The sequence below is a fragment of the Triticum dicoccoides genome, chromosome 6B (genome assembly GCF_002162155.2).
Source record: "Triticum dicoccoides isolate Atlit2015 ecotype Zavitan chromosome 6B, WEW_v2.0, whole genome shotgun sequence".
Classification (NCBI taxonomy): Eukaryota; Viridiplantae; Streptophyta; class Magnoliopsida; order Poales; family Poaceae; genus Triticum; species Triticum dicoccoides.
In genome coordinates, this window is record NC_041391.1 from 198367409 (window position 1) to 198385982 (window position 18574).

General features: G+C 49.0%; 1 protein-coding gene across 1 annotated transcript in view; it reads left to right on the plus strand.

Moving 5' to 3' along the window:
• The first annotated feature begins 15606 nt into the window (after nucleotides 1-15606).
• The window catches only part of LOC119322461 (testis-expressed protein 2-like), a 4732-nt gene continuing 1764 nt past the window's right edge, over nucleotides 15607-18574 (plus strand). The window contains exons 1-5 of the mRNA XM_037595949.1: nucleotides 15607-15849; nucleotides 16290-16540; nucleotides 16868-17537; nucleotides 17618-17930; nucleotides 18305-18387. Of these exons, the coding sequence (XP_037451846.1) occupies nucleotides 15670-15849; nucleotides 16290-16540; nucleotides 16868-17537; nucleotides 17618-17930; nucleotides 18305-18387 (1497 nt within the window). The 5' untranslated portion in view covers nucleotides 15607-15669. The remainder of the gene's footprint in view (nucleotides 15850-16289; nucleotides 16541-16867; nucleotides 17538-17617; nucleotides 17931-18304; nucleotides 18388-18574) is intronic.

Below are 18574 nucleotides of genomic sequence, written 5' to 3' on the forward strand. Positions count from 1 at the left end.
AGGATCGGTCGATCGTGAAGACGTACGACTACATCAACCGCGTTATCACAACGCTTCCACTTACGGTCTACGAGGGTATGTAGACAACACTCTCCCCTCTCGTTGCTATGATCAACATGATCTTGCGTGTGCGTAGGAATATTTTTGAAATTACTACGTTCCCCAACAATATTGACAAAGATCTGTTTATGTATGCAATTACGAAAAATCATTGATGGTGATTACTTTTCCTTGTATTGAAAAGTGTAAACCAAGATCAATCTAACTAAAAGTTTATTATTTTTATATGAATTAAGAGTGCATGTTTTTTTAAACGTAATTGACGTGTATGCCTTTTTTGTCATTATTGTAATTATTAGCATTAGCAATTGTTTTTCTTGATATGAAATCCAATCAATCCCACAGCATGCCAATTTCGAATAATAAACTATATATTTTTTATTAATATTCTCTTGATTACATTATTTTATTAGATGTAAAAATATTATATTTAAGATTTGATTTTTTTGTGCAAACTCGACGAATTTATGCCAATAAATATAAATGTGTAAGTCGACTTTGGTAATTGTCTTTTAATACTATATGTGTTATAAATGTTCATGAGTAACCTTATTCTTAACTCCATTTTTTGGAATAGCTATCAACATTCATGCTTGCATTTAGGATTTCTTGCAACTTACTTTCACAACATAAACTATTAGCCTTATATATATGTGATAAATATACATCCAGGTCCCCTCCATTACGTAGCTATTAATGGCTATATTATTGTGGCATTACCAAGTAATGTGCATTTTTTTCTCGAGTACAGTTGTACGTGTCCTTACAAAATATTGATATTACTCAACTTTTTAGCTTTGCAATGTGAAAATCTATTTTGGTTCTAAACTTCTTTTCATCTCTTTGCTTTTAATGAAGACCTAAAAATCTTCAAAAAAACTCATTTTGTTTTGGTTCTAAACTTCTTTTCATCTCCTTGCTTCCAGAAATGAAGATAACTTAAAATTTGCAGGAGTGCATGGAAAATTCCAACGGAAGGTAAAGTGGTGCAGCCTTAGTAGGAACAGTGGCGGAGCTTCATGGGGGCAAAGGGGGCGATTGCCCCCTACTCTAGGAAAACTCTTAGTGTACCCCCAATATTATTAGGCTTAAATATCAAAGTTTTCTCAGAGTTCATGCATAATTTATCTTCTTCGCCTTGGGACACCATCCTTGCCCTGCTCTTTCTAGGTTTTGAGGTTTCCATGCTGCTCCTCATCCTCCTGTTCTTCCTTTGGTGCAGTCGCGTCCAGACGACTATGGGCATCGCCATCCCCATGCGATGGCGTGGGTGGCGGTAGACGGACGACATGGCGCACGGGTTGCACTACGCCCTGCATGGCCACATCTGGAACTTGCCAACGCGCCGGGGATACACCGCATTGGCCTCCAGGTCCAGGAGTCACTCCGCATCTGCTCGCCGGCGAGCCTTGTCCCGCCTTTGCTTCTGTGTGTGCCCTCACCCAGGCGCCCTCGTGGGTTCGAGGACTCCCCGACTCCTCCGCCGCCCTCTGTTGAGCCACCACAGCGCTCCCCTTCACGCGATGTCATGGTCGCGGGTGCTGAGCTGCCTGATGGGCTTCTCCCTCTTTTCCATCACCAGCAGCGTGGACTACTGGGCACTCCTGTCCTGCTACCACGCAGGCTGCTAGCGAGCATGCGCAAAACATGTCAGGCAGACCTCGTTGACTCTCGCTCAGGCGATCACCGGAGCTCAACTCAAGAGTGGGTGCGAGAGGGAGAGTAGTTTTTCGCTGCTTAACTGTCTGCAGCTTTTCCGTTTTTCACCTTTTATTCAGTCTCACACGATCTAACAGAAACGAGAGAATCAGACGCGATCAGGTAGCGAGTGCCGCCATCCCAGCACTCCCCACTCGTCGCCCGTCATGGCGCCGTGACCGTGCAGTCGTGCCATCCCACGATCGGGTCAAGGCGCCGCAAAACTAGCTAGCTACTCCGAGGCGCAGCTCGGTTTATCTCTGACGAAACTGAAACTGAAAGACTACTGTCAAAACTGAAAATTTCGACACCTAAAACCCTACTGTCTTCTGAAACTGAAGATTACGGCAACAATCACCCCCTAATCTGAAGTCTCAGGGGATCGCTTCCACCATTCCAATGCTCGAGCGTAGCTGCTGTAATCGAACCCGTCCGAGCGACTTGGTGAACATGTCTGCGAGCTGATGTTCTGTTGCCACGAACTCGAGCTCGATCTTCTTCTTCTCCATGCAGTCTCTGATGAAGTGGTACCGGAGTTCAATGTGCTTCGATCTATCATGCATGACAGGATTCTTTGCCAGGGAGATCGCGGACTTGTTATCTACCTTGAGCTTCACCGCACCAGTCTCTGACTCTCTGAACTCACCGAGCAGCCGCGACAGCCAGATGCCTTGGCAGGCCGCCGTGGTCGCGGCAACATACTCGGACTCACAGCTCGAGAGAGCGACGATCTTCTGCTTCTGAGACTGTCAAGTCACTGCGCCACCTCCAAGGAGAAACAGCGTTCCGGAGGTGCTCTTTCGATCGTCAATGTCACCCCCCAGATCACTATCACTGTAACCAACAAGTTACACCGCGTCTTTCCCTCTGGCATACATGCACCCCAGCTGTAGCGTGCCGGTGATGTACCTCAGAATGTGTTTGACGATGGTGTGATGCTCCTCTGTTGGTGCCTCCATGAAGCGCGAGACGTATCCGACAGAGAAAGTCAGGTCAGGGCGCGTGTGTACCAAGTAGCGCAGGCTGCCGACGATGCTCCGATACTCTGTTGCATCAACTGCCGGTGCCGTGCTCTGCTTGGACAGCTTGAACCGCGGCTCCATGGGCATGTGGCACACCTTGCATCCTGCCATGCCGCTCTTCTCAAGTAACTTCCGAGCGTACGCGCTCTGACTAATGACGATGCCATGCGCGCTCTGCTTCACCTCAATTCCCAGGTAGAAACTGAGCAATCCAAGGTCAGACATCTTGAATAGATTTTGCATCTCACCCTTGAACTTGTTGATCTCCTCGGCGTCTGACCCGGTGATCACCAGATCGTCCACGTACACGCCAACGACGAGGCGCGAGGTCGTCGTGCCCCGGGCATACACCGCGTGCTCTGACGGGCACTGCATGAAGCCCAGCTCGGCCACGCATGTGTCGAGCTTGGTGTTCCAGGCCCTGGGTGCCTGCTTGAGCCCGTACAATGCCTTGTTCAGGCGCAGCACCAGGTGCTCTTTGCCGGCGACTTCGAATCCGGGCGGCTGCTGCACGTACACCTCCTCCTCGAGCTCTCCGTTCAGGAAAGTGGACTTGACGTCCATGTGGTGAACCGCCCAGCCCGCGTTCGCCGCGAGCGCCAGCAGCATCCGCACGGACTCAAGGCGAGCCACTGGCGCAAACACCTCGTCGTAGTCGATGTCGTGCTGCTGGACATAGCCCTTTGCCACCAGACGGGCTTTATGCTTGAGTACTTCTCCTTGGGCATCCTTTTTGACTTTGAACACCCACTTCAAACTGATCGTGCGGTGCCCCAACGGGAGCGTGGTGAGATGCCAGGTATGATTGTCCTCGATCGAGGCCATCTCCTCGATCATGGCTCACCGCCAGTTCGCCTCTTGCTCCGCTTCTGAGAATGAGGCAGGCTCCTCTGCTGCGAGGAAGTGCAGCTCCTCATCGGGGTCATCCGCCGGGCCGAAATCCAGCACGTTCTGCAGGGTGCGGAATCGGTGTTCTAGCCTCTATGTCGTCAGCCGCATCGAGCACGTTGTCGCTGAACGACGTCGGTGGCGACACCAGTTCCACCCCTTCTGGACTGACCGGTGCTGGATTAGCTTGCCCTGTGGAAGACGATGCTGCAGACGACGTTGCTGGGGACGTTGGTGGCGTGGACGAAGGCGAGGTGGCTGCTGCATCTTCTTCTGTCGCTCCTGGAGCTCTGCTCGCAAGGTGTTCGATCACGAACGTGTCGGCGCCGCTGAACGAGTTCACGGCGTCCCCTTCTGCAGTCCAGTTCCACCGAGCCCCCTCGTCGAAGACAGCGTCGCGGGTGACGTGCACGCGCTTCGTTGCAGGGTCGTAGGCTCGGTAGCCCTTTGTGCCTTACTCGTAGCCGACGAAGATCATGGGCCGGCTGCGGTCGTCAAGTTTCTTCACGCTGGGGCGCGTGTCCCTGACGTGCACCACGCATCCGAAAGTGCGTAGGAAATGCACACTCGGTTTGCGCCCGTGCCACGCCTCGAACGGCGTCTGCCCATCCAGACTCTTCGTCGGCGACCAGTTCAGGAGGAAAACCGCCGTGGTGACCGCCTCTCCCCAGAACTCGCCAGGCACGCTCCTTGCCTTCAGCAAGCTCCGGGCCATGCCCACCACCATGCCATTGCGCCGCTCAACCACACTATTTTGTTGCAGTGAGTACAGCGCAGTGAGGTGCCGTGCCACGCCAAGTTCAGCACAATAGGTCGTGAACGAGCCCGATGTGAACTCGCCGCCCCAATCTGTTCGCAGCATCTTCAGCTTGCGTCCGGACTCTGACTCCGCGCTCGCCTGGATGCGCTGGATTGCTGCGGTCGCCTCGTCCTTGGATGCGAGCAACACGAGCCACATGTAGCGCGTCGTGTCGTCCACCAGGAGGAGGAAGCACTTCTTCCCGCTTGGAGTCGCCGGCGAGATCGGCCCGCAGAGGTCGCCGTGCACCAGCTCGAGCCGTTCCACGGCACGATACTTCGCTTGCTACGCGAACGATGCCCGTTGTTGCTTGCCGGCCAGGCACGCGTCGCACAACTGATCCGCCTGCTCGATCAGAGGCATCCCGTGCACCATGCCTTGCCGAGCCAGTTTGCGCAGGGCATCGAAGTTCAGGTATCCGTAGCGAGCGTGCCACGTCCACGCCTCATCTGATCCACTCTGGGCTGCAAGACACACAGGCTGTGCGATCTGGAGAGCTATAGTATACAGACGATTTGGTGCCCTGGTTACCTTGACGAGCAGACGGCGTTGCCGGTCGCGCACGCGCAGTACACCTCCCTGGATCAGTACCTGGCAGCCGCTCTCATCGAGCTGGCCCAGGCTGATGATGTGTGTGTGAAGGCGGGGAATGAAGTACACCCCCGTGATCGCGAGGTGCTCGCCGGTCTTTCACACCAGGAGGATCGTCCCACGACCGCGGATGCTGACGACGGAGTCGTCGCCGAACTTGACGCTCCCATGAACGCCCGTGTCGAGCTCGGAGAACGCCGAGCGATCGCCTGTCATATGGTTGGAGGCGCCCATGTCCAGGTACCAGTACCACCGCCCGCCGCGGGTGCCGTCCTCGGCCCCGAGGTTGACTTGTACCGAGTTTTCGACGAGGTGGACTGGCGCCGCGTGCACGTCGTTGCCGCTGCTCTCGAATAGACCACAGACCTGGGCCATCAGCAACCTAGGTTCTTCATCTTCCACGCCTGTCTGCACGAGATTGGCCTGCTCCTTGACGCGGTTCTTGCACTCGCGCGCCCAGTGCCCAACCTGCTTGCAGTAGCGGCAGATATCCTTGGATCTATCTCTGCTGCTGGTGCCGCGTCCCGCGCTCTGGCCACGGCCACCGCGTCCGCGGCCGCGTCCTCTGCCGCGCCCGCGCCCGCGCCCGTTGCTGCCTGACGAGCCATCGCCTTCTCGCAGCTTGAGGCGCGCAAACCACTCCTCCTCTGTGAGGAGCAGTCTGCCGTTGCTGTCCCCGGCGCCAGGCGCCGTGTCCAGATCGTATCTCTCCTCGGCGTCCCTGAGCTGCCCGATCAACTCCTCGAGCGCCAGTGTGTTGAGGTCGACCAGGGTCTCGATCGCGCACGCCATCTGCGAGTACGCCTTGGGGACGACCGAGAGGAACTTGCGGACGACGGCGGGCTCACCGATCTTGTCACCTAGCAACTCAAGTTGAGTGACCAGAGAAGACAGGCGCATACCGAAATCGTCGATGCTCTCGCCGTCGTTGAACTTGATCGCCTCGTACTGACGACGCAGCGACGTCGCCTTGGCCTCACGCACGCGTGCCACGCCCAGCCGCATTGTCTTGATCGTGCCCCAGGCGTCCTTTGCCGTGGGCTTCACGGCGAGCGTGGACGTCATCTCCGGCGGCACGGATCTTAGCAGACACTCCATTGCCGTGCGATCTGTCTCGCGCTCCGGAGTCCCGTCATTGACGGCGACCCAGAGCTGGCACGCCTCCAGCATGACTTGCATCAGGAGGGCCCAATCCGCGTAGTTGGTGCGTGTCAGCATGGGCCAGGCCCCGCCGGTGTCGCGGACGACGCGCTGATGAACGACCACGGCGCCGCCGCCGCTGTTCCCTGAATCCACCACGCTCTTGCCCGGGCTGTCAGGTCCTGCCATCTCCACAGGTGATCGAGCAACGGGGCTCTGATACCAATTGTCAGGCAGACCTCGTCGACTCTCGCTCCGGCAATCACCGGAGCTCAACTCAAGAGTGGGTGCGAGAGGGAGAGTAGTTTTTGCGCTGCTTAACTGTCTGCAGCTTTTCCGTTTTTCACCTTTTATTCAGTCTCACACGATCTAACAGAAACGAGAGAATCGGACGCGATCAGGTAGCGAGTGCCGCCATCCCAGCACTCCCCGCTCGTCGCCCGTCACGGCGCCGTGACCGTGCAGTCGCCATCCCACGATCGGGTCAAGGCGCCGCAAAACTAGCTAGCTACTCCGAGGCGCAGCTCGGTTTATCTCTGACGAAACTGAAACTGAAAGACTACTGTCGAAACTGAAAATTTCGACACCTAAAACCCTACTGTCTTCTGAAACTGAAGATTACGGCAACAAAACGGTCGCAGGTGTCGGCTACACTCTGAGGAGGTCAAGTGCCCGGCTCAAGGCTGCTGGGCGTGCACACGTGACTCCGGCAGAAAATGCTGCTGGGCAGCTGGTTTGCATCCAAGGCCGGGAGGACATCACCGAAGCGGCAATCAGCTCCTTAGAGCTCATGTTCAAGGAGAAGCTGTCCGGCGAGGTGATCTCCATGATGAAGCAGATGCTGGAACAGTTGAGGATGCCCTGATAGATCATCTCTCGCTAGAGCTGGTGCACGCCCATGCTGGCTGATGCCTACAGATGCATGGTCTTGTTCCGTCTTTGTGTTCATCCAGTTTCCTTGTTAGAATAAGTTACTAGTAGAACGCCCGTGCGTTGCTACATGCTATAATGCATATATAAATGAATCAAACAAATGATTAAGGTCGTCTTCAATGTTGAAGCACATTTCTCTTTCATATGCACGAGCATGTTCGGACATCAAATGAGCATCCAATAGGCTTCCCAAATTTAACCGTCTGGAGTCTAGACAATTCGGGATGACCCAGATCCAGACCATAAGTGGGGGAGAAATATGATTGTCCAGACTATCCTCCATGTTATATTTACAATATAATAGACTGGGTTAAACTAACATAGAATATTGCCAGAAAACAACAAATAACTACATAAATCATTCTTAAAGGTTCATTCAACTTTGCAAATGCATACCAACGTGGATGTAAGTGGCAACCTGAACATATTTCTAGTTACTAATAAGCTCCACCTCCAGCCTACACACCATTCATTATTAGAAAGGATACTTGTCGTTCTTCTCTTCCTTGTCCTCCCTTATATCTTCTACTCCTAGCCTCTTCATCAACCCGCTTCGTTGGCGCCAACCAGAACCACGTCAACGTCAGTGTGTTCGTCAACGATGCCTCATCTTCTTCTTTCTCCTTCCTCGCCAGTTTTAGTTCTCATTCCTACTTGTTTCCTAGAATACTCTTCCTTTCTTTTTTTCCGCTTTATTTCTGGAATACTCTTTCTCGTCTTCAACACCATGGACCACTTGGCCACTTTAGTTCTTTTTTCTTCTTATTCTTGGAACACTCTTCCTTTCTACTATATCATGAATCACCTGGCCAATGTAGTGATGTGTTGTCCCTCGCCAACGTACGTTTCAACAACTGTCAGCATGTGGACATCCTTCAGAGCATGGTCGTCAATCATCATGGTGAACGCTTGGTCGCCCATATCACGACGCATAGTGGTCGTTGTCCATGTTGGCAAGCGGTGCTCGGCCATGTCGCTGAGAGCCTATTGACCGTCCTTGTTCGCGAGCACTTTCAAAATGATTTAGCATGATTAACTACCTTCTTAATTAATTAATTACTCAAATAATTAATTGACTACCTAATTCTCTGCATGACTACTTAGATGTCAACCAAATCAATTAATTATCTGCCAACTTGGGAAAAATAATCCCTACTTCTAATTATCCGTAGGCATAATTAACTGTCAGTCTAATTTATTAATTGCACCAATGACTCGGTTTCCAAATTGATTCGGTGCGAAAACAATTCTATTTAAGTGGACCTAATTAGTTGCATATGTAATTAACTGTCTGGCTAATTAATTGCTTTACTGGTTTGATTTCCGAATTGATTCAACATCTGATATCCAAATTATTTTTGCATTGTTGGCTATTACGAACAACAACTACGTAAACATTCCCTTTGATAGTAGAGATATTATACATTTGACGCGCCTCTTGTATTGTTTGATTGAGCCTTGGTGGTAAAGACGTTTTTGTAGTGAATTCATTTCTACAAGGCCTACCGAGTATTATAGGACACATTTTCTTAATGATTTTCTTGACATTTGAATGAACACATTTGATTTAACAATGTAGCATGTCTTGCTCTCTGTATGCCTAACAATAAATAAAATATGATTGTGTCCACGAATGCATGTACATGATGGTCCGACGACCTGCCTGCTGCCATGGCCGTCCTCGATGCCATGCTCCATGCCCTCACATTCTCAAGAATCGCACCAACATCAGGTCTAGCCACGGCTTCCCTCCGCGGGGGCGTGGGGATGCGGCCTACTAACTACCCTTTAATAGTAGACAGATAATTAATTTGGTAAGATAATAAAATATATGTGATTTGGTCAGAAGGGAAAAGATATGTTATTTTTGTTTCTATTAGGAAAGTTGTGGTTGCCAAATTAATAATAGAGATAATGATAATAATAAATGGAATAGTGTGCGGGACTAGCAATTTGTTATTAAGGAATATTTGATTTTGTTTTGGAAGGTTATCGAGGAAATCTTATGTTTGTCTTTTAGATAGATGATCTCACATATATGGTGCGATCTCTGAATTCTTAAGTACCTATTATTTACGTAGTTGAATTGAATCAACACCTGCCAAAACAAGTACGAAATAAGATCTCACCAGTTTAATGAGATTTAGTTTTTAGTGCAAGGGAGAAAAATCCAGTGAAAGGGGGTGGAAGGAGGTGAGGCGAAAATAAAGCACACGAAAATCCGATTTGCGCTCCGGCATGTGCCTGTATGGGTGAATGTTCACATGTTGTGCTTCAGCCATCAGAGGAATACCATGATCGCACGCTCACCTGGGTGGTCATTTGGTTGGTTCTCCAAATATGTCATCAAATTCCTCTAACATCACTGCAATGGCCTCTGGAATGGGGCGAGTGTCCTCGTCCACAACATCCACATGAAACAAATGCACCACATGAGAAATGGATCCTTGCTTACACAAACTTAGTAACTGCACGTTGTTGATCTATTGAGTTCTTGCTTCAAATGGTGGCCATACAAAGACCTTTGGGAGTTGTGATGCTGGCATGCTTCACTATCCAATCCATTGTCATAGGATTGTGCTCCTCGAGCCAGTCCATGCCCAAGATGGCATTGTAGGTACCCAGGGGTAGAATTTTCATATCAGTGAAGAATTCTTGATGTTGAGAGGACCACAAGCAGTGAGGAATAATGGAAGAGCAAGACAATTCACCTTTATCTACAACTCTGACATGGCATGGTTGTTGTAGACATTGTACTCCATGTAATTTGACAACCAGTTTCTGATCGACAAAGGAAGTTGAGCTACCGAATCTATGAGCATCAACACTTCTTGCACCTGCACCCACGCATGAAGCTGAAAGGCATGGGCAGAGACACCGCCTCCCGGTCTTGACGCGAAACGGCGCAAACTATTTCTGTCGCCACTTCAGATAACAATGCTGCCTTTTCTTCAGAGATGTCGTCGAGCCCAAACATCTCTAGCAGTTCTTCATGACTTGGAGTTGGACGCGCATGTGATCATGCCGCCACCGTTTGCTGCACTTGAAGCACAATTCTTGTTGCACGGCAGTGGTTGCAGAACGCTTTGATTTTATTGTTGTCGGCTCATGCGCCTTCGACTCCTCGGCGATCCACAGCTGGGGTGGGAACATGTACAAGAGCTAGTCATATGCTTTTTTTTCACAAATTCACATGGGAGTAGATTGGGCACCCATCTCGATCATCACGAGATTCCAGTTTTTAAAATTTTCCTGTTATATTTTGAATTTAATATTCATATAGAGGGGTCAAGCACCCATGATCTCCTGTGTATTTCCGAATGCGACTTGCCTTTTATGCTGAGGATATCGTATGCATATATATAACTGTTTTTTTTCTAGAAGTTATCTACAAAGTAAATCTCGAATAGTTGAATCCAGATTATTAGGCTTAGTGGGTTTAGCCGTGGTTCTTTTTCTGTTCGGGCCGAGCATTCCGTATCTCTATGCTCCAGGGATAATGTCTATGTCAGTTTGCGTTTGTGCCATGTGTTGTACCTTTTTTGTATTCATTTCTCTTCCATCTATCAATGAAAAGATAGGCAACCCCGCCAAAAAAAACGAAAAGATACGCAAGCTTTGCGTATTTACGAAAAAAGATTATTAGTTTTTGAGAAAGGGGCGCAAAAGGGCTTAACTACTTTGTCTCATCTCATCAATCCAGAAAATCTTATAAAGGCAGACCATAAAGGATACAACAGATTACTCTTGCGCTATAGTACAACTCAATTTTTTTTACGGAACCTCATCATAGACAGTGTGCTCCTACAATTTCATTAAGAAGAAACAATATTGGTCTAACTTGTAAGAAAAATTAGGCCGAAGGTCACACAATTACATGATCAATTAGAGAACAATCGTGTAAAAAACCTAACGACAAACACAAACACCGCTTAAACGAAGCTAGACTCTACAACCAAGCGCAATCCGCCAACTCTGGGCCAAAAAGACCGGGGACAGGGAGAAGAGGCTCTTCGACAACGCCATCAAGAGGTAAATGATGCCGGCGGGCGCCAACGTCACCGGCACCGAACCCCGGGCAATGGGCCAGAAGCCGGCCTCGGTCTTTCTCGACGACAGAGAAACAGTGTATATCTTTCGTTCCATATCTCCCCCGAGATAATCATCGAGAGACGAGATAGCCATGTGTTGTATGCCCTGAACGAATGCTGATGCATGACCGCGCAGCACCCTTGTTTCCAAACCACTGGCCTTTGGACCATGGATTAGGTTGCATGTCCACGAAGCCGATCCAGTCCTTTAGCATGTTTCCAAACTCTGGTGGAGTAACGACAATTGAAGAAAAGATGAGCTGCCGTTCTCTTTCGCAAAGATGAGCAGCCGGAGTTGAATATATCCATGAAAAGTTTGTCGGCGACTGAACCGCTTGCTTACTTGTTGGTTACAAAAACGTACACTGCATCTCTGTACGCATTCCGTTGGAGCGGTGCTCGGTTCAACAATGGCGTCCGGCTTGGTTGTTGTATCCCAGCCACTGGCTTCCCCTCCAGCCATCTCCTCTCCTATAAATACCAGCCCTCCACTCCTCCTTACAGCACCAGCAGCTAACGCCGAGCACTTCGTCTCACTCTCACCACGTAAGGTGTTCTACTCCTTCGTATTTCTCGAGGGTTAACCAGTCGGTCCTATCTTTTCATACCATCAGTGACGGTGTGTATCTCTCGTTCTCTCTTGATTGTAGCCAGCTGAAGCGATGGCCTCCGGCGGCGGCATGGCAGCACTTCTGAGGAACAAGATGTTCGTCTCCTGCGTGATGCTCCTCGTGGTCCTGCTGATGGCCACGCAGATAGCGGCGGCGGGCGGCGGGGCACGCCAGCTCCTGTGGTGCGGCTACAGAAACTGCAACTGCCGCACTTGCCCCATATATGGCTGGGCGTGTTGCGGCATGTGTTGCCCGCCGTAGGGCGCGCGCGGGCGGCGGCAAGACATGCGCTGCAAGCTCGCACCTTTGCTTCTCTCTGTTGAAGGTTTGAATAACGTACACATGTAGTACGGGGTTACATGTGTCTCTGCTGCTGTTTCAACGGTAGTAGTGGTCGTGGTCGTCGTTGTCATCGTCAGTGGTTCTGCCGACGATCTTTACAGTTTGATTTACTAGTATATCAAGCTTAAATGGACGAAAATGCTTCTTCATCTGTCTGGTCTATTGCTTGCCATTTATGTGAGCTTCCTATGTCGTTGCCTCCCCATGTTTCGTCTGGTCATGTTTTGGCTCCAGTGGGAGTATTGTACGAACATGTTACTTTGCTCTCGGTGACGTGACCCCAGGCTGCCACCCGTCTCTACGGGGGCGCAAGGGCGATCGACGGATTTTAGCCTCCGTAATGGGGGTTCCGGCAGCGTGCTCCGCGGTGGGGCTTGGAGTGCTCCACCTGGCCAAGGTGGCGTCTACAATAGCAGATCTTTTTTTCCTTTTGACAAACAAACGGTGGAATTTATTGATTCAATATGAAGCATCAAGAGGATACAAACACAATGAGAACATATCTGGCCTCTACACATAGTTATGATGTCCATAGTCAACACCAACACGCTGGCAACTAGCAAAGTTATATAAGACAAAAGTTATACATGGGCAAGAAAAAAAATCCGCTTGACAACATGTGCTCGACGACTCAACTTCTGCCTGACGACTGTTCAAAAAAAAAGTCTAATGACTTGATGTGTGGATTCCACTTCTAAACTGGATGCATGGGTGGTCTGGATGGCATGTGATCAGTGACCATGGCATGCTTCCCTAGGTGCTACTTGACAAGATGTGTTGTGTGAGCATGGTTCTAGATTTTTTTGGAATTTTTTTCCGATCTATTCATCAAACATCATGGCAGTACAAAGAACATGTGGAGTAACAAAAGTTAGATTCATGTCCATAGACCACCTGGCGATGACTACAAGCACTTGAGCAAGTCGAAAGTGCGCCGCCGCCGTCACTCTCCCTCAACCGAGTTGGGCAAATGTTGTTATAGTAGACAGTCGGAGAGTCGTCGTGCTAAGGCCAAAGGGCCAACACACCAAAACAGCAACCATCGTCGATGAAGAGAAGTGTAGATCGGAAGGATCCAATCTGTAGACACATGAAAGCAGACGAATGAAGGCCGGATCCACCAAAGACAAACACCGACCGAATCCCGTAAGATCCACTGGAGACACACCTCCACACGTCCTCCAATGACATGAGATGCACTACCGAGACGAGGGCTGGGCGAGAAGAACCTTGTTCCATCTTCAGGGAGCATCCGCCTCGTCTTCCTGGGCAGGACACAAACCCTGAGCAGACTAAAAAAGCACCTAAAATGAAGCATGCGCTCTCTCTCCAACAAGGACGTAATCCACATAGCCTCCATGTCCCTAAGGCCACAAAAGACGAGCCAAATCGGTGGTGTAACCGGCGGAAGGTGGGGAAACCCTAAACGCATGGAGCCTTTCTTTCTTTCTCGCGAAGAGAGAAAAGGACCATGGTTCTAGTTGCGTGACTAAGTCCATGCTGGGACTGTCTGCGCTGATGTATGCATCAGAGGTGGTGGGTGCACATGATGATGTCGGCTAGGTGGTGCTCTTTGAGTGTAGAGTTTCGAGTTCCAAGGAGAAAACTCTAGGCTCGTCCTTCGTTGGTCGAACCTAGTAATGGTGTCATTCATGCGGTGTTCCTTTGTTGAAGGCATTGCATGGAGTTTGCTTGAACTCCTCTTTGAGGTGAAAAATCATGATCTCGCCTCTGTGTTGGTCCAACGACTGTGGCGCTCCTACGTCGTTTGCTTCTTGGAGGTGTCGTTGTTGAAGAACCTATCATGCCATCTAGGTTTCCATCGTTGATGGTTGTTGGTGATGTTTGTTGCGGTTGTTCTATTGGTTGCTATTCTTTTCTTCTTGTGATAATTTGGATGTGTGCATCCATGTTGTCTCAAGTAGCTCTTGAGATTGTCACTAGCACACAATCAGGGTTAGGAGGCGGTTTTGGTACATTTGCTGCCGACGGTTGCCAGTTTTGCCTCAAAGCATGTCTTGCTAATACTCGGCGGAGGTTGGTGGCGACGACAATAACTTCCCTATGACTGCACCCCCCCTACCCCCCGCCCCTGTCGAGCCGCCCCGGTCAAAGATGTAGGTGGACTGGAGTTGTCGCGGATGTCCAGATGTGCCAGCGCCTTGAGGATGGGCAAATCTGCCACTACGCCTTGGCGGATGGGCACACCACAGTGACATGTATGGGAGGATGTGCCAATGCACCATCGCAGATGGTCGGATGTGCCACCATGTCACCGCGGATGGGAAGATCTGCCACTCCACCGCCGCAGATGGGTGGACAGGGCACGCGTCGCCATGGATGGGCAGATGGGCCGACACGGTGCCAAGAATGGACGGATGTGCCACCGCATTGTCGCGGATGGGAAGATCTGCCACCGCACCGCCATAGATGGTGGATGTGGCACGTGTCATCACAGATGGCCTGATGTGCCATCGCGTCGCCGCAGATGGGAAGACCTGTCACCGCTCCACCGCGGCTGGGTGGACGTGGCACCACATCGCCGCGAATGGGCAAATCTTCCACCGCACCACAACCGGTGGGCAGATCTGCCACCGTGGGTGGACCAAGCTAACACCGACGTACATGGTCGACAACGGCCACCGCGAAGAAGCGCACAAGAGTTGGCGGTCACCACGCCACGACCAATGGGCAGATACTCTGACCCGCAGACAATTCCTAGAGCCAAACCGTCTACGTTGGTTAGAGGATTTAGACGGTTTCGTCGAGCAAACCGCCTCCAAAATTTAGTGCAGACGGTTTCGGCTATCCAACCACCTTGAAGTGATTATTACAGGCAGCTTTTGTCCTGCTTGGTCACAATAGCTTCCCGAGGGCCGCTGCCATTGCCCTTGCTAGTGCGTGTTGGTATGAGAGAAGTAGACCCGAGCCCCCCTCGCGTTAATTTGTATCTAAAAAACACGTCAACAAGCTATTTTAAGATCTCCTTGCAAATAACCAAATAGTGAAAATAGATTTTTATCCGGACTAGCGATTTAGAAAAGGTGCATTTTAAAATTTTACTCCCTCCGTTCAATATTATAAGATGTTTGGGCATTTTTATACGGACTACATACGCATTGAAACGAGTGAACAAACACATTAGAAGTTTAGAACGTGTGTACCCACGTACGGTTTAGAAGAAATAATAGAATGAAGGGAGTAGAAAATAAGTTTACATAAATACAACTATTTTTTATGTCATGATGACTTCCAAATCATTGTGTGTACGCCGTGAAGTGAGAGGCGCGTTCACCATTTAGCATCTGGGCACAGAAAGATCCTCCTTTCAAAAAAGGTCATAAAGCAACAGGGACCGTGACAGGTGGGCCCTGCACGTCCGTCCCTCCTTTGACAATGCTGACTTCTTCTCCGCCTCTTCTTCTTTCCTATGTTCTCTTGTGCGCTGCAGAGCAGCCTCGCCTGGGAAGGTCTCCTCGTCATCGTCGTCGCCCATGGCGGTGGCGATCTTCCTCTCGGGCTTCCTCCTCGGCCTCCTCGCGCTCGCTCTCGCGGAGGGGGCGGCGCTTCTCTGGGCGGTCCGCGCCCTGCGCCGCCGCGGGCCAAGGCCTCCGCCTCCTGAGGCCGCCGCCGCCGAACTCTGCGGCGACCGGCCGTTCCCCGCCGAGAAGCAGGTCAATAAACTCGAAATTGTCCCGCGTGCTCTCCCATTTCTACCAATTTCCTCCTCCTATTTTCCTGCGTCGCAATTGCAATCCTATGGAGTAGGCAAGCCAAGCAAATGGGGGTCTATCAATAGCTTGCAGGAAAGCTCGTTTACTTTATGCAGAAAATTTCTTGGAACCAGATTCTTTCGCCTATCTCTAATTGTTGCGACTGAACTCCTGGTGGTGATTGGGGAATCGATCTGTTCTCCTGAATTTGCACCTTCGCTCTGTTCTGTTGGATATAGTGCAAAGCAATAACCTGCATCATTTCATTTAATTTTGCTACTAGGACATCAATTAGCCGTACTGACCATTAGACAAACTCTCACACGCTGTGCCTGGTGTTGCTATGAGCCAGGTATGCTCACAATTTGGATCATTTCACCTGACAGCCATACTTGTTGCAGGGTTTTCTCTGGATGTTAGAGCCAGGAAAGGTGCCAAAAGTTAGAAACGGCAACCGCCTACCACCAACTGGGGTTCAGAAAGGCGTGAAGGATAAAAAGAACATCGTCGAGGTTTCTCCGATAAGGATGCCGGCTAAAATTCAAGGCCACTCGCTTGTCTTGACAGGTTCCGATGGTTCTCAGATAACCATTGAGCTTCTGGATTGCACTGTTCTTGCTGTTTCTGCTTCTAACCTACCGTCACGTAAATGGTTTGTGCATATAAAATTTGTTATCATACACTGGTCTTCAACGTTTTTGCGCCTCATTAACTCATATTTATGTTCAGTGTGTATCTTGTTCAATGTGTGACTTGTGTTACCAATATCATAGCTTTGACATATGGTAGGTTATATAAGCATGCTTATATTTTGGATTCAGCTAAAGACTAAGAATGCTTTATTTTTCAAGTTAGATGTTCTTAAAGAGTGACTATATTTTCCTACTTTGCCTATTTGAATGTGGATACTGCAATACACTTTGCATATGCACTCTAGTTTCAATGTAAGTACTATTTATATTTATCCATTTTCTTTCAGGTCTAAGAGGTATCCAATAAAACTAGAAAGCAAGGGATCTGAGATTTGCAAGCGGAGCAAGGTATGCTATCTTTATGTGGACACCTCTTGGGAGAAAGAATCATGGTGTAAAGCACTTCGTCTTGCATCTTCTACAGACAAGGAGAAACTGAAATTGCATACCAGGTTGAGTGAAGAGTTCAGAAGTTACATATCCTCTTTACACGCTGGATACCCTTGTTTCCTGAAACCAACTGCACTTTCTGCTGAGGATCGTGAAATTATGGACAAGGCAGTAAAGTCTGATGGGTCGTCAAAAATGCGCCTTTTCCTTAAGAAGTTGGCTAGGAAGGCGTCTATAAAAGCTCCCCAGATGACTAGAACAAGCTCAGCCTCAGCACAAGCAGAAAGAAAGACGTTCCAAAAAACACGCAGCTACAATGGTGCCGCACTGATTGATGCACAAGAAGAAAGGTCAAGCAGTAGTTCATCATTACTAGACATAAAGCAACCCAGTACGCCTAGTTCTGATTTCAGTTACAGCAACAGGTTCTCAGATTCTCCTGAAACAAATGTAGATGAAAAGTTTGCTGACGAAGGCACACTTTGTTGGAACCTCCTAATCTCTCGGTTGTTTTTTGATGCTAAAATGAGTGATGATATAAGTAAATCCATTAGAACACGCCTTCAGGTTAGATAATGCTTACATTTAAAACAAGTAAACTCATCCTTCAAACATACTTGCTAATGGTTAGTTTTCTTGTTTTTCAGCGAAAATTGTCAAACATGAGAACTGCCTCCTATATTGGTGAAATTACACTTACTGATTTCAGTCTTGGGGAACTTCCACCATATTTGCGTAGGATGAGAGTCGTCCCAAGGGATCTCAATGAACTGTGGGCTTTCGAATTTGATTTTGAATATTGTAGTGAAATAATACTGAATGCTGAAGCAAGACTTGAGGTTCAGGAACCAGAGCTGAAAAAAGACATAATGAGAACTAATCCCGAAGCGGATACTAATGGCAACCAATCTGGACCTTCGCAACTTTTGGCTTCTGTAGTGGAAGATGAAGATGAGGCAGGTTTGTTTGAATTTTCCAGACATTTTCTTTCTATTGCTTAATATTTCTCAGAATGACCATTTCGTTTTTTATGCAAATAACTAAGCTCATAGTAAATGATGTATCAAACTCCTCCCAAAACTAGTGTTTGAATTGTTATGTTCACATATTTCGGCTCATGTCCATGTGCTTCTTGACTTCCTTTCATCATAACTGCATGCTGTGCATAATCATATCCTAATTGCTTATGTTCTTTCCTTTGACCCGTCGGAAGCAAGTTTCTTTATTCAGTACTTTATAACTCAAAACTTACTGCAACGAGTGAAACTTGTGAATTTGCAGTCGTCTTGATGCATAATCAGTGACTCGGAATGCTTGTTTATCTTTTGCACCAGATGTGTTAAGGTGCTCAAAGAGCACTGGGAGGAAATCAAGGTGGAAAAATATCTTGCATTCAATCACTGATCATGTCTCTCAGGTTAGTTCGTGTTTTACTTTCTTATTACACAGACTGCAGTACTGTACTGTTTACGCTTTAGACATCCAATTGGTAGTGAACATTGAACTAAGGGTTGCGCATGAAAATCTAGTATGGCTATCTTTAGTGAAGAGTTTTTCCTGCAATTTAAATTAACCATGTTTACCTGACTCCATGCCCCCCCCCC